The sequence below is a fragment of the Rhineura floridana genome, chromosome 2 (genome assembly GCF_030035675.1).
Source record: "Rhineura floridana isolate rRhiFlo1 chromosome 2, rRhiFlo1.hap2, whole genome shotgun sequence".
Lineage (NCBI taxonomy): Eukaryota > Metazoa > Chordata > Lepidosauria > Squamata > Rhineuridae > Rhineura > Rhineura floridana.
Genome location: NC_084481.1, coordinates 108,872,781 through 108,886,046, shown reverse-complemented (window position 1 = coordinate 108,886,046; position 13,266 = coordinate 108,872,781). Strand labels below are relative to the sequence as shown.

General features: G+C 43.1%; 1 protein-coding gene across 1 annotated transcript in view; it reads right to left on the bottom strand.

Moving 5' to 3' along the window:
* Positions 1-12,550, bottom strand: part of LOC133377977 (mucin-5B-like) — an 85,522-nt gene extending 72,972 nt beyond the window's left edge. The window contains 5 exon segments of the mRNA XM_061612765.1: positions 1,105-1,327; positions 1,631-1,767; positions 3,660-3,747; positions 4,908-5,022; positions 12,246-12,550. Coding sequence (XP_061468749.1) covers positions 1,105-1,327; positions 1,631-1,767; positions 3,660-3,747; positions 4,908-5,022; positions 12,246-12,550 — 868 coding nt within the window.
* Between the last annotated feature and the right edge of the window lie 716 nt (positions 12,551-13,266).

The window sequence follows — 13,266 nt, the reverse complement described above, 5'->3', positions numbered from 1 at the left end:
TGGGCACGTGAGCTAATTACATTCTCCTTCAGGTGGACATGAGCAGCATGAGGGTTGCTAAATTAGTCACTCTTTTGGCAAAGAGAACCACAGGGTGGCCATTTCAGTTGGGGTAGGGTTAACATTGTATTAAAAGGACTGCTAGATAAGGCTAAAATTCTATCCAGTGCCCACTTCCCTGAGTATAAGCTTCACTGAATAAAGTAGGACTTACTTCTGAGTAAATATGCATAGGTTTGCTCTAGTCTGCCATTTTTTAATTCTCCCCGAGCCCTCTCACCATTCTCCCCTGTTGGAAAGCTGAGCTGTGTGTGCCACAGGTGTCACACCCCCAATAAACAAGTATGCTGCCCTCAGGTGCAGTAGAGGATGCTCTCTCACAGCCACTTTCAGAAGTAGGATTCAGCTGCCAGTCCAGTCTGCTTCTGCACATGGAATGTGGGGCACCAGCCCTGGTTATGCTTGTGCTGCACTTTAGTGTTCATGATCTCACAAGAGGTAGGTCATTGTGACCTCATGCTAATGTTGCCTCATGAAGAAAGACTCACCTTTGTGACCTCATACTGATATTATATGCTTGAAGAAGATTGGCCACTATGATCTTCTGTTGACAGCATATTTGTTGTAAAGCTCACAGAGTTTGGAATTGCTGTAAACCGCCCAGAGCACTTTGGCTATGGGGTGGTATACAAATGCAGTAAATAAATAAATAAAATAAATAAAACCGTCAGATTCAAAGATCTTACAATTAATATATATTAAAGCCTTTAACAGCTTGGGAACAGTCTACTTGAAAGACTGCCTTACATCATCTACGCCCATTGGACTACCACGATCTGTAAAACTGGCACTTTTACAAGTGCCTTATAATGCTCATTCTATAGTTGCAAGGAATCAGTCCTTCAGTGTGGCCACACCTATTCTCCGGAAATATATAAAACTGTTGTTTTGCTGGCATTTTAATACATTTTAAGCTTGCTTTTATGATTCTATTTTATCAATATATGTTAAAGAACATTGTATATTCTATGAGAACCACCTAGAAGTGACAGATGATCAAGTGATATATAAATAATGTTACATAAAATGAAATCATTTACTTACAACAGAGTTCCTTGGATCGCCATTTTCCTGGGTCTCCATCCTTGAGGACACAGTCCCGGGAGTACTGGCTGAGAGTGCTGCACACACAGCTTGCGACCAGAACAGAATGAGATTTCTCAGAACAGCCACACATATCTTCAATACAAATGTCTAGATAATCATCAGTGGCAACCACCTTGTTACACTTCCCAAAGCTGGACAGGACTTTCTTGCATGTAGATTTCTACAAGAGAGAGATTTGAGATCTTACATGTACAACCTCAGTAACATAACTTCAGTGAACTTTTGTGGGGTTCCTCTAATACTTAACATGTGAGGTTCTGGCTCCCTGATAAAGTTCTGTGCAGCTGCTACTGAGAATACTGTCATCTCTTCGACAGAATGGGAAGCTCCATGTACATGCCCTTATACGTATGTGGAGCAATTGCCTCCACTAAATTAAAGAGGGATGAATTTGCAGTGCAGAGCTCCTGCATCTAGAGTGACTAAATGAAAGAAAGGCATATCCTTTTGCAGTGCAACTTACGTATCTATTTTTGCATTTATCTTTCTGATGAGAGTTGTCTTTGTGCTGTCTGCTGTCTCCAAGTACATCAGGACACTTCTCTGTTGGATCTTCTACTTTCTGAAGGTTTCCAAACTGCCATGGGAAGAGTGGATAACCTGTAAAATGCCACCATTTTGGGAATTTACTATGCAGGGTCAATGCAGCCTTACTCTTAGGTTTGAACCTGGCAATCATCTATCCACACCTTCATAATTTCAAGGACACAGTTTGTCTCATTATCATTTATATTATTTTACAAATGAAGAAACAAACAGATATTAGCATTTGGATTCTCAGTATGCACAATTGCTCTGTGCAAAGAGAAATGACGCCTCACTTGCCCCGCAGCTGACGAGCGAGGCATAGTTGCGGATGGGGGTGAAGCTGCTGCCCCCATCTTTCAATGGGGCAATATCATGCGTCGCAACTATTACGCACGTGTGATGTGCAGCATGGAGGAGCGGAGCTTATGGGTCTATTGTTCATGCTCTGGTAACTTCTAGGTTGGATTACTGTAATGCGCTCTACGTAGGGCTGCCCCTGAAGACAGTTCGGAAACTTCAGCTAGTGCAAAATGCAGCAGCCAGACTGCTGACAAGGACCAGCCGGTCAGCACATATAACACCTGTTCTGGCCCATTTGCACTGGCTACCTATCTGTTTCTGAGCCAGATTCAAGGTGCTGGTCATGACCTATAAAGCCTTACACGGCGTGGGACCGCAATATCTTGTGGAACGCCTCTCCCACTATGAACCTACCCGGTCACTTCGCTCAGCAGCTAAGGCCCTCCTCCGGGTACCAACACATCAGGAAGCCCGGAGGACAGTTACACAATCTAGGGCCTTTTCTGTAGTGGCCCCTGAATTGTGGAATAGCCTCCCCGAAGAAATACGCCTGGCGCCTACGCTGCTATCTTTTCGGCACCAGGTTAAGACCTGGCTATGCTCCCAGGCATTTTAATGTGTTTACTTTTATATTTCTGTGGTTTCTGTTTGTGTTTATTATTGTTCGGCTGTTTTTATTATGATATTTTGTATTTTAATCCTTTTGTACACCGCCCAGAGAGCTATTCGCTATGGGCGGTTTAAAAATGAAACAAATAAAATAAATAAAATATAAATTTAAGCCCAGCCGCCCCTCCTACCTTCGGCCTGTCTGTCAGGGCTTTTCCGGCTCGAGGGCAGGATATGGGCTGCCTCTGGGGCCAACTTATCTCATCTACCCAAGGGTTATCCGGCCCCAGGTGGGGATGATGTGGGAAGGCCCCCCTACTCACCTACAAGGTGTGGCCGGGGTAAGGGGTAAGCACATGGGCTTGCCCTTGCCCCAGTAGGGGCTGGTCGCCCGAGAGCTGTATGGCAAGATACTTGCTTATAGATAGTTTCCGCACCTAGGTTTCCTTCTGTAGGTCACTTTAAATTGGGTTTTGTTTACTGTAATTTAATAAAGTGGCCCTTGTTCAACCCAAGCTGATGTCTCTGTGTTTTATTTCGCCCCTCAACTGCAAATAAAGAAGCAGGTGTCTATATTCTAATAAGCAGTCCAATAAGCCTGTGCAAAAAGGAGATAATATTTAGAATATCAAGAGGCATATCTTATTACATGTCAAATAAGAGTTCTGAGTGGCAAATTCACATTCTCCTTTGTGGAACATTCTAGTATCAGATCAGATCAGATTCACTCAGTATTTCACCCTAGGCCTCCTTACCAAACAGAACGATCAGATTTTACCCTAAATGTATGTGCAGGAGGGTGAAAGGACCATGTGCTGGGCTGGAACTTGTGAGCCTTGGGCTCAAATCTCCACTCACCCATAAACCTCACTGCTTGGGCCAATCACTGTCTCTGTTGTTGTGAAGATAAAATGGGAAAACAATATTCTCTTCATGCCCACCACTATTTCTGTTGACCTGAACTCTTTTGAAAATGGTCAGGATATACATGTGCTTGCTGTTATTATTAATAGTGATGATGATATAGTCAGTTATATAAAAAATCAGCATCCTACCATGCAGGAGCAAATCATTTTTGTTGTTGCCATCATAGTTCCCACACAAACCACAGGTTTTTCCCTTGTAAGTATCTTCTAAATCCAACTAAGAAGATATAGGGAAGAAGACAAACATTTTAAACACACATGCCTAGACACTATCAGAACTATAATACATAATGTTATCATGAGATCTAAACATGGGCTGATATACCCTTTGGTGCAGGGGTAGCCCACATGGTGCTCTCCAGGTAAGACTACATCTCCTATCAGCCCTAGCCAGCATGGTCAATGGCAAGGGGTAATGGGAGTTGTAGTCCACAACATCTGGAGGGCACCATATTGGCTATTAAGAATTCACTGTACAGTTAACTTACAATAAAAAGGTATGCATGTCTACTTAGAAGGAAGTCTCTTTGTGTTTAATAGGGCTTACTTCCAGGTAAGTGGGTACAGGATGGCAAGCTAGGCTTTGGTTTATGGTTGGCATTGGGAGAAAATAGGGTTCTTGTGCCTTTAACAGCTGTATGGCAGACAGAAATTATTTCATAGCAAGACTTTTTTTAGGAAGGAAATACAATTATGGGAAAAAAACTTCACTATGACTACTTCTGTGATATGCTATCCCCATGTGGCAGCCATTTTGTGTTATGCCACATCCCATGGTAGCCATTTTGTGATTGCTGCTCCCAGCACTCTAAAAACCTGAAGTGTGCCTTCTGGTGCAAAAAGGTTGGTGAGCCCTGGGCTATCCCTACTCTGATGTGTGGAAATGGATCATAATTGTCTAGAATGGTACCACCACACAGAAGTGATTTTCTCCCTTTAATTCTCTTTCCAAATATGGAATTAAACACTTCTCTCATTTATTATTTAAACAATGTATATTTCTAAAGGAAGAGATGTCTGCAGCAAATTGAGACCACTATTGATCCATTGAGTTTTAAGCACACAGGCTGGTGTTTGGTGGTGTGGATGCCTATTCCAGTAGTGGGAAATACTGAGTAGTTATTACAAGTAAAACTCTGTCGTCTTTCTGAAAGTCTCAACAACAAGGTCTGACAGTTGTGCTATTATATCACTTCAAACATAAATCCATGGGTCACAAGAGGATGATTTGTGTAGAGAAATTAGTTTTATTTCTATGTATCCCCTATTTGTTCATAGTATTGCTAGAAAAGTACAGTGCATGACAATTGCCTCCCCATCACATATTACCAGTACTAATATTCACTAAGACAAGTCCAACTAACTGGAGCTTCATACTAGGAGAGTGTCACCCCAATTCCACTTGAGAGTCAGGCCTAGTTTGGAGGTTATTAGGAAGTAAGGATAAATGTCTTCTATTAGAACACTCTTCAAGCTGAAGGGCAGAGGAGTCCTAAAAGAAAGGAGAGAAAAATAATTTTTATTTTACTTTTATTTTAATTTTGTTCTTAAATATGTTTTATAATTGTATTGTGTAATCCACACTTGTTCGTATTTTAAATGTGGTTTTATCTTGTTGTACACCGCCCTGAGAGCTTGTTGCTATAGGGCGGTTTAAAAGTGCAATTAAATAAATAAAAAATAATAAATAAATAAATAATAAACCAAGCAGTCTAATGGTGTCATGATAAAAGAAACCCTCAAACTGGCCTCTTGATTAAGATTAATGGATTTGATCCTCTCCCTTCTCTAGACACTGAGACCAGGAATCCTTCAGACAAAGACACAAACCAAGAGGGAGAGATGTGGAGGAAGGGGATCAGCTGGCCTGACTTATCCCCTTCTCCCTCTCATCCACTGCTACCTGACAGACGAGTTTATTTATTTTATTTATTTATTTTATTTCATTTTTAAACCGCCCATAGTGAATAGCTCTCTGGGCGGTGTACAAAAGATTAAAAGTACAGAAATACAAAATATCACAATAAATAAACTGAAACAAAGAGATTTAAAATTGTAACATTAAACGTTTTAAAATGCCTGGGAGCATAGCCAGGTCTTAACCTGGCGCTGAAAAGATATAAGCGTCAGTGCCAGGCGTATTTCTTCGGGGAGGCTATTCCACAATTCGGGGGCCACTACAGAAAAGGCCCTAGATCGAGTAACTGTCCTCCGGGCTTCCCGATGGGTTGGTACCCGGAGGAGGCCCTTAGACGCTGAGCGAAGTGACCGGGTTGGTTCATAGCGGGATACGCGTTCCACAAGATACTACGGTCCCACTCCGTGTAAGGCTTTATAGGTCAAAACCAGCACCTTGAATCTGGCTCGGAAGCAAATAGGTAGCCAGTGCAAACGGGCCAGAACAGGTGTTATATGCGCTGACCGGCTGGTCCTCGTCAGCAGTCTGGCTGCTGCGTTTTGCACTAGCTGAAGTTTCCGAACTGTCTTCAAGGGCAGCCCTACGTAGAGCGCATTACAGTAATCCAACCTAGAAGTTACCAGAGCATGAACAACTGAGGCGAGGTCATCCCTGTCCAGATAGGGGCGTAGCTGGGCTACCAACCGAAGGTGGTAGAATGCATTCCTTGCCACCGTGGCCACTTGCTCCTCCAGAGACAAGGAAGGATCGAAAAGAACCCCAAGACTACGAACCTGTTCCTTCAAGGGGAGTGTAACCCCATCTAGAACAGGGTAAGCATCCACCATCTGGGCAGGGAAGGCATTCACCAACAGTGTCTCAGTCTTGTCTGGATTGAGTCTCAGTTTATTAGCTCTCATCCAGTCCATTATCGCGGTCAGGCAGTGATTCAGCACATCCACAGACTCACCTGTAGAAGATGAAAAGGAGAAATAGAGCTGCGTGTCATCAGAGTACTGGTGGCAACGCACTCCAAAACTCCTGATGATGGCACCCAGAGGCTGCATGTAGATGTTAAAAAGCATGGGGGACAAAACCGACCCCTGAGGGACTCCACAATGGAGAGTCCAAGGAGTCGAGCAATGTTCCCCAAGTACTACCTTCTGGTGACGATCCGCCAAGTAGGAGCGTAACCACTGCCAAGCAGTGCCTCCAACTCCCAACTCCGCAAGTCTCCCCAGAAGGATACCATGGTCGATGGTATCAAACGCTGCTGAGAGATCAAGGAGAATCAACAGAGTCACACTCCCTCTGTCCCTCTCCCGACAAAGGTCATCATACAGGGCGACCAAGGGTGTTTCAGTGCCAAAACCAGGCCTAAAACCGGATTGAAACGGATCCAGATAATCGGTCTCATCCAAGAGCACCCGGAGCTGACCGGCAACCACCCGCTCCAGAACCTTGTAGTTGTTTCCTAGGGGCACATCCAGAGAAGACCACATTGTTCTGTATGCAGTCTGGGTTGCTGTATGCGCCCAGAAATAGAGTGCATCCATCAGGTGCCATAAAGAGTCATGAGAAAGAGGAGAGGAAGGGAAGAAGCCTGCCACAAGCCCCACTTGCTCTTTATTATTTATTATTTTGGAGACAGATCCCAGTAACTGCTAGATTTTATCTTTTCGAAATATGAGGGAGCAACTTCTGTTGCATTTTTGTTCCTGCAGCCTCTGCTCCTGAAATATTTTTGCATCTAACATAGACTAAACCAATTAAGTCTGCCTTAGACTCCTGCATTCCATCTCAAGTCTGACAGTCTGCCGACTTGGACCTCCATATATCATGCCCAGATTTTTTCTGTCCTCCCGTTTTGCCTAAAATCCAATCTAAAGAAGGGGTCTGTAAAACTCAAAAGCTTGCTCATTATTTGGAGATATCCTCCGTGGCGCAGAGTGGTAAGCAGCGGTAACACAGCCGAAGCTCTGCTCATGTCCGGAGTTCGATTCCAATGGAAGGAGGAAGTCGAATCTCCAGTAAAAGGGGTCGAGGTCCACTCAGCCTTCCATCCATCCGTGGTGAGTAAAATGAGTACCCGGCATATGCTGGGGGGTAAAGAAAGGCCGGGGAAGGAACTGGCAATCCCACCCCATATATATGGTCTGCCTAGTAAACATCGCAAGACGTCACCCTAAGAGTCGGAAACGACTCGCGTTATAAGTGCGGGGACACCTTTACCTTTTAATAAAGGCATAATTCTATTTTGATACATGAAAGATAATATTCATTGTCCATTTTCCCCCATTTATTGGTCACTTTAGGGAAATTTTTGAATATTTCCTTAACACAAGGTCGAACAGTATATTTTATGGGTCCAGCTTCTGCTTGTAAAACAGTATGCAAGCCTTCCATCTTCACAGAATTCTTATCTGAAGAACAGTTAAGATGAAAAATCAGAAACCACTATAAGCTGTTAAATAGGATGTATTTAGTTTTAGTTAATATAACAAATATCCTGAAATAGTTGATTTCATTATTTTCATGGCATTAACTAAACAGAAAGAAAATGAACAAATTTAATTTCCATTTTAGTATTGCATTTCCTCTCCCTGCCATGAGGCTGGGATGCAAACTCTGTAGGCATTTAAGGCAGAGAAGAGGGAGAAGGGAGGGATGGGTGGTGAGAGCAAGCAAAAATTGTGACAATTGACATCCATGCTGGCTAACTGGCACTGAAAGAATAAGCCAGAGAGAAAAAGTTCTCAAAGTGCCCAAAATATTTTATTGTTGCCCTTACCTTTTTTTTTATAGCAAGCTACCCTGGGGTTCTCACTGTGTGTTAAAGTCCTATAATAACTGCCTACCAGATCTTCTCCTTTCCTTGTCTGCTGCTGCTTTGCCCATATGCTAAAGCCTTTTAGTGAGACACAAGTAGCCTAGCCATTGCATCCACATTAAAGCCACTGCCCATCTCAATAAGAGGCTGTGCCCACACACATCTGTTTTGGCCAGTCTCAGCATGTGTGTGTGTGTGTAAGTATGTGGAGAGAGAACCTACAATATTGCACTCACATGCTGTTGCCACTGTCTGCTTTGATAAGAGGCTGGCCAATAGGTCCCCATATGCCAATATGCATCAGACCAATATGCCCCCATGTGTGCCACACTGATGCTGTCTGCCAGAATAAGAGAAACTGGCCATTGGGACCTCATATGAAGCTTCCTGCCTGGTCACTGTGATCTCACACTGATGCTGTCTGCCTGCAGGAAAGAGACCAGCCATTGTGACCTCATGATGATGCTCTCTGCCAGAATGAGAGAAACTGGCCATTGAGATCTCATGTTGATGCTGCACATGTGAAGGTGAAAGGCTGACCCATGGGACTTGATACTGAGGTTGCCCACCTGAAGGAGAGAGTGACTGTCCCACATGACCCCATAGTGCTGACAACTTTCATGAGAAAGGTAACTTTTGCACCCTGGACTAGACTGGGGTCTCTTCGCTTTCTTTCTTACTGCCCTGTCCACTCAATGACAAATTTCACTTCTCCTCAGGTGGACAGACCAATGCTTGGAATGAACTAGTTTGGTTGAACCAAGTTCAAAAACCTCTGAACTACACCTAGAAGTAGTTCCCATAATTGCTAAGTGTATTAAAGATGAATTGAGCTCAGTTTCGGGTAGACCTTTGAACAATTTCTAGTTCATGTTTATGTTCATTTCCTTCTCTCCCCCCCCAAAACAGGGGGCACAGACTCTTAGCTGTCATTTTAAAAAAAGTAAGTCAATTGAGCATCTAAAGAAAGAAAACAAAACATGGAGGCAATGTTGTAAGGCTTGTTAGACAGATACAGAGCTGCTGCTGTTGCTGAGAATACTTGCAGAGCAATCTAACTCAAGGGAAGCTGGCAGAAGGGGAGCCGGTGCAAGAGGAGGGAAGGTCCATGGCATCCAATTGCCATTCAGGAGCCTCCGGACCAGCTGAACACTGGCTCAGCTGGAAGCTGCTCACAGGGACTGGAAAGTAAAGGCCTACTGGGGACTAAACACACTCTATTGATTTCAATTACAATTATTTTCTTAGACAGACCTTTTTCCCAGTGTAACTTTTGCCTGGATTGGAACCTGCAAGAGTGCTCTGAACTCAAGTTGGATGTGACCTAAGCCCCTCCCCCTCAGCCGCACTTCCGACACACTCCCAGAACTCCCTTTTTTCAGGCTTTAAGCTGGTTTCTGTCATCTTCCCTTCTGCTGGGCTGGGCTTCTCTGGGTGATCCCTGGCTGAGTCGGGACCACCATATCCAACTCCCCTCACTGTTGGATTAAATGACTGCTGAGGAAGGTTCATTTGGATGAACGTGGACTGAACTGAACTGAAATTTGAGTGGAAATAATTCATTTTGGGACAGGGTGAACTAGTCCCTTTTAAACATGAACTTCCCAAGTCCTGGGGCAGACAGGCACCACTTTCCACCAATGCCTTTTTTTTTTAAGGAAATGGGATAACTGCCAGTGAGTGATAGCATCTCCCTGTGCTATGCCCAGCTGCTGTGACCACAGTCATTGCACTGATCAATAGGAGTCACTGTAGAGTTAGCAACCACTATTTGAATATGAGAAAGTAAATTTAAGAAGGGCTGCAGTTATGCTCCTAGAGAACAATGGGAAACTAAATGCAAAGTGATAATGACATTTTAAGACCCTAAAAACAAAAGGCAAAATCAAGACTAATCTAAAGCTATTATGTTACCTCTTATACAGCCCTGCTCTTAACTTCTGTGCTTTGTGCTTTTGATTCTTACAGGTAAAGATTCAATTACTTCCTTAAGAAACTAAACATGAAATTCTGTGACTCATTATGGATGAACTTCAAGTGACAAACAAACAAAGGACCACTTATTGGGATAACAAACTATTTGATGCACTCAGGAGCAAAACTCCAAGGTTCTTTGTACAAAGATTAACGCACTTTGGGGTAAAAATCTGGAAAATTATCAATTTAAATTTGGATAATCAGTGAAGCATACTCAAATGTCTGATTTATGCAGAGCCAGACTGGTCATGGATGTGGTTTTAGCTGCTTTGGAAAATTCACTAGACATCGTTTCCGCTGCTTGCTGTATCATTTTGATTGGATGCATTTGTTGGTAATTACTACAATCAGTCTTAGTGTGAACATTTCACAAATTACCATTTATTTAATGTGTCTTCATTTGAGGAAATGCTTTTCAGGCCTTTAAAAGAGACTGCCATATCGGGCAAGTAGTCTGAACAACATTTCATAGGGATGGAGGTGGGGAGGTGAGTTCCTGCATTTATAATAGCTACAAAGCAGAAAAATGCCTGTCAGGAAGGTCCCCTCTTCCAGGTGTTGAGTTGGAAAAAGTCACAGCTATTAAAATTCTCTCTAGCACACAGAATGGAGGGCTCCTCTTCATTCCAGGAAAAAGAAAACCCATGTGATGAGATGAGAGATTTTTTTTTCTGCCTACAAATCTCATTAATTCTGTTAATTTATGTGACTAGTCTAGCTTTTTTCATTGAACACATATTCATAAAAATGGATACAACTGCTTAATGAGGCATGTTTAAATTTGGTACATAGCACTATATACTGTGCTTGATCTGTAATTTTGAATAAATCAATAGCTGAATAAGATTTCACCCAGTACGTATTTTTAATCTTACTAGTAATAAAGAAAAGTTATCCCTAGGGACTCCTTCCCTGATACCATTTTTGCCCATTTTACCTGAAGCAGAATGCTGTCAGTGAAGCCATTTATTACTGAATAACTGACCTCCCCCCAAGAGCATACCTTCCATTATAAGAGCAAGAATAGAAACAGCTGAAGATGGGGCCAATATTACAGTAGTGTCTATGCAACAATCCTGTGTCTAGTGTATTCAGTGGGGATTGATCCTGCCTTTCACTGGGATATGTCTAGTCTTTTCCATAGCACTGAGAAGAGCTAGCTCTAGGTTTGAGGAGGTTCTTGGCATGGGGCTCTCTGCTGTCTCCCATGCTGGTGGCCTCTCCTATGTAAGAGACATCCCCTCCTATTAGGGTTGCCAGATTCCTGGCCTGAGACTGATCCTGTATCTTTAGGAGAAGAGAAAGTCAGCCAAGTGCAGGTGTTCTTGCAACAGTGTAATGAGAAAAACCACAAGGTGGAATTCTCCCTTCCCCCTGAGCAACTTTTAAAGATATAGAAGACATCTTAGAGGCTGGGCCTGGCAACCAAGAGGTCTTCTGTATCTTTAAAAGTTGTGCAGGGCGAGGGAGAATTTCACCTTGTGGTTTTCCCATTACAGCATTGCAAGAACACCTGCACTTGGCTGACTTTTTCTTCTCCTAAAGATACAGGATCAGTCTCAGGCCAGGAACCTGGCAACCCTACCTCCTATTCCACTTTATTTCTGCTGAACTGAGGGGAAGGAGGTAGTCAGGCTTACCAGTGAAGAAACAGGACAGCAGCAATTGTGGAAATAGTGCTCTGCTGATGAGCACCAGGTGACCACCATTGTAATTTCCCACAATGACCTGGATATTATTGGCAATTATACTGGTGTCTTTCCATTGCTAGTCAAGGCAACCAGGGGAAAACAGCATCAGCATCCACATATCTCTGGCATGCCTCTGGCAGCTGCCCAAGGCTGTTATCTCCTGATGCTGGCCCTGAGTGTAGGAAATCACCCTCATCCATTGCTGTATGAAATTTCTCAGCACTGGCTACCTGATTTCAGACTCTAGAAAGACTGTTCCTAGGATGCAGGAGTGTTCATAAGAAAACAGAATATTATAAACAGATGATGAGCCAACTCACTTCTTCCCATCTACTGTGATGCCTGATTCTTTGACCTCCAGAAGCACTCCATCTATAGTGGCAGTGAAATAGATGGCAGTCTTCTTCTTGATGCTCCTCATTATTTGGATATTGAAGTCCTGGTAATTGTCTTTGCAGTGTGAGGCAAAAACATAATGGCAATTTCCAGGAAAGTCAAATTTTGCACCGTCAAATGTCTGAAAGTGGAAGTTACCCCAAGTGGAACATTCACTTGTGGTGATGGCAGAACGCTGAACTGCAGATAGAATCAAGATGGTGAGAATGACAAAGTGTACTGCAAGCATCTCATGAGAAAAGAGTCTGAACATTTAGAGGGAGAGGGTGACATTCAACTGTAACAGACATTTACAGTAAGTGTCCATTATGCCTTTGAACATCTCTCTTCCTGAGCACAGAGTTCAAAGGGGGTCAACGTGTTCATAAACTGCTCCTCTCAATTTGGCACCAGTTCTATTCTGCATCTATCTAGACTACATACATATTTGAGCAGTATAATGTGGGAGCAAAAAAACCTCCCTGCAAGAATGTCTTCCATGAACTGAAACATCATCATTGCTGTTTTCCTGTCAATGTTAGGGAGCAGATGATGTTGCATGAGTGCCAACGTTACACTGTAAAAGTCATTATACTACTGGCAAGGAGGGATGGGCAAAAATTTCAATTTCAGTTTCTCTCCATTTTTCATTCTTTCCTACCAGTTCTTCATACTTCCACATCAGTTTAGTATTAAAAAAAAAGTGATCATGAAAATTGGTCAGTAGGTTTGTGCAAATTTCTCCTATTTTACATCTTTTTAAATGCAATTAATGAAGTTTAGACTTATGGCTCTGATCCTTCCCTGCAGGGGTGGTGGACAGATTAAGATGGTCCGCCCTCGAAGACTAATGGAATCCACTGGATTCCTGAATGCCCTGAGGGAGTTCCCAGGAGATATAGCAGGTGACCCTGTTGAAGCCCTTGTCATGCTGTGGAACACCAAGGCACGTTGGGCTCTTCACAC